Source organism: Condylura cristata, unplaced genomic scaffold (assembly GCF_000260355.1).
Source record: "Condylura cristata isolate star-nosed mole 26May11 unplaced genomic scaffold, ConCri1.0 scaffold00032, whole genome shotgun sequence".
NCBI classification, from domain to species: domain Eukaryota; kingdom Metazoa; phylum Chordata; class Mammalia; order Eulipotyphla; family Talpidae; genus Condylura; species Condylura cristata.
In genome coordinates this window covers 20726278-20728012 of record NW_004567133.1, presented here as the reverse complement: position 1 = coordinate 20728012, position 1735 = coordinate 20726278, and the positions used below count along the sequence as shown (strand labels likewise).

Genomic DNA, 1735 nt, shown 5'->3' with positions numbered 1-1735 from the left:
CCCAGCCCGGGCGCCGGGTCGCCGCGGGGCTGGGGGCTCTCGGCGCCCGTGTGCGTGTACTCCAGGTAGACGTCGGACTTGAGGAAGGACGGGTAGGTGTCCTCCTCCATGCGGGACTGCACCTCCATCTGCGCCTGCTCGAACATGGCGGGGTCCAGCTGCTGCCGGGCCACGCAGTCGCGGATGAAGCTCTTGGTGGCCGGCTTGGTCTGCCGGGACACGATGCCGCTGCTGTCCAGGATGTACTTGCGGTAGATGGCCTTGGCCAGCTTCAGCCGCTTCTCCTCGTTGGAGCCGCAGGGCTCCAGCTTCCGGAAGCCGCTGCAGGCGAACCAGAAGTCCAGCAGGTCGGCGCAGCGCTCCTGCCGCAGGAAGGCCCGGAACAGCCGGATGCCGTCCTGGTCGTCCAGCAGCGAGTGCAGCGACTCCGCCCAGCGCAGGTGCGGCGGCGTGGGGGAGGCGCTGCCCTCCGGCTCGTAGCCCAGGTCCAGGTCCGAGCGCCTGGGGGTGGCGGCCGGCGCCTCGGCCTTCCCGGGGCAGAAGCCGTGGCCGGCGGGCCTGGGGTCGGCGGGCGCCAGCTCGCCCTCCTCGCCGGGCACGGGGGGCCGGGGGGCATCTTCGGTGAAACTGGCTCCGAGGTCCAAGGGGAGCCCCTGACCCTGGACGCTCATGTTGGGGCTCAGCGCGTCAGCGGCCAGCGAGCGGCGCGCCGAGGACGTCAGCACCCAGAGCTCCCGAGAGGGTCAATCTGCCCTGTTGGGACCATGGAGAGGACGAGGGTTAGGACGGGTCCCGGGAGCTCTGCCCAGCGGCCTGGGGTGGCTCCCACCTGCGGGGGGGGGGGGGCGTGCTGGGCATGGCGCAGGGACCAGCTGCCTGGCGAGAACGGGGCTGTGCAGCCCGCCCGGCCCCAGGGGGGCAGGAGGAGGGGACCCGACCCCGGAGGTGTGCAGCCGGCAGCCGGGACAGGCTCCCCTGCGCCCCCCAGCAGGCCGGCAGGAAACGTCCTGGGAGGCCCGACGGCGCTGGGCACCCAGCCTGGACGCTCCCTCCCTAGCTCCGGGAGCTCACATGGCCACCGCGGCACCCGGGGCCAATGTGCCCCTCGAGCTCAGCGCAGAGCCCGAGGACAACCATAGCACGTGGGGGCGCCTGGTGGACTGGGCCATGGCTCTGAAGGGCGAGCGGCCAGGCCGCCCAGCCCTTACTCTACCCGCAACCTCACGGGGCCTGACCGGGGGGCCTGGCCCCAGATGTGCTATTGGCCTGGAACAAGCGCCCGGTGCTGAGAACCAGGCTGGCGGGCACCCCTGCCTTCCTCGCAAAGACCTGGCCCCGCACCCCGGTGACCAGGGTCACTGGCGAGGGGCCCCCTCAGCGCCTGCCCGCCTGCCAGTGCCCGAAGCTCGGCCGCCTGCCCCGCCCCCCTCACCAGCGGCCGCTGACAGAGCCCCGCGGCCCACCCACGGCCGAGTCACCGCCGGGACACTCAGTGTCCACCTCGGGCTGTCGGGTGCCCGCACCAGGCAAGGCGCCTCCCCTCGGTGGGCCTGGCCCCCCGGTGCCAAGGGCAGGGGCATTTCCCGGCTTTCCCGCAACCGGAGGCAGAAGCTCCCGCTGCTGAAGGCCAAGCACCTGCTGCGGGGTCCCCGCGCCTGACGCTGGCCCGCCCCAGGCCTGCGCTCCGGGGACAGGGCATGCAGGGAGCCGGGCGATGGCAGGGCACGGGGGTCCC

At 73.5% G+C, this 1735-nt stretch overlaps 1 protein-coding gene across 1 annotated transcript in view; it reads right to left on the bottom strand.

Annotated features, from left to right (window-relative positions):
• The window catches only part of AXIN1 (axin 1), an 8183-nt gene extending 6473 nt beyond the window's left edge, over positions 1-1710 (bottom strand). Inside the window, exon 1 of the mRNA XM_012731723.1 lies at positions 7-1710. Coding sequence (XP_012587177.1) covers positions 7-671 — 665 coding nt within the window. The 5' untranslated portion in view covers positions 672-1710. The remainder of the gene's footprint in view (positions 1-6) is intronic.
• Positions 1711-1735: the final 25 nt, after the last annotated feature.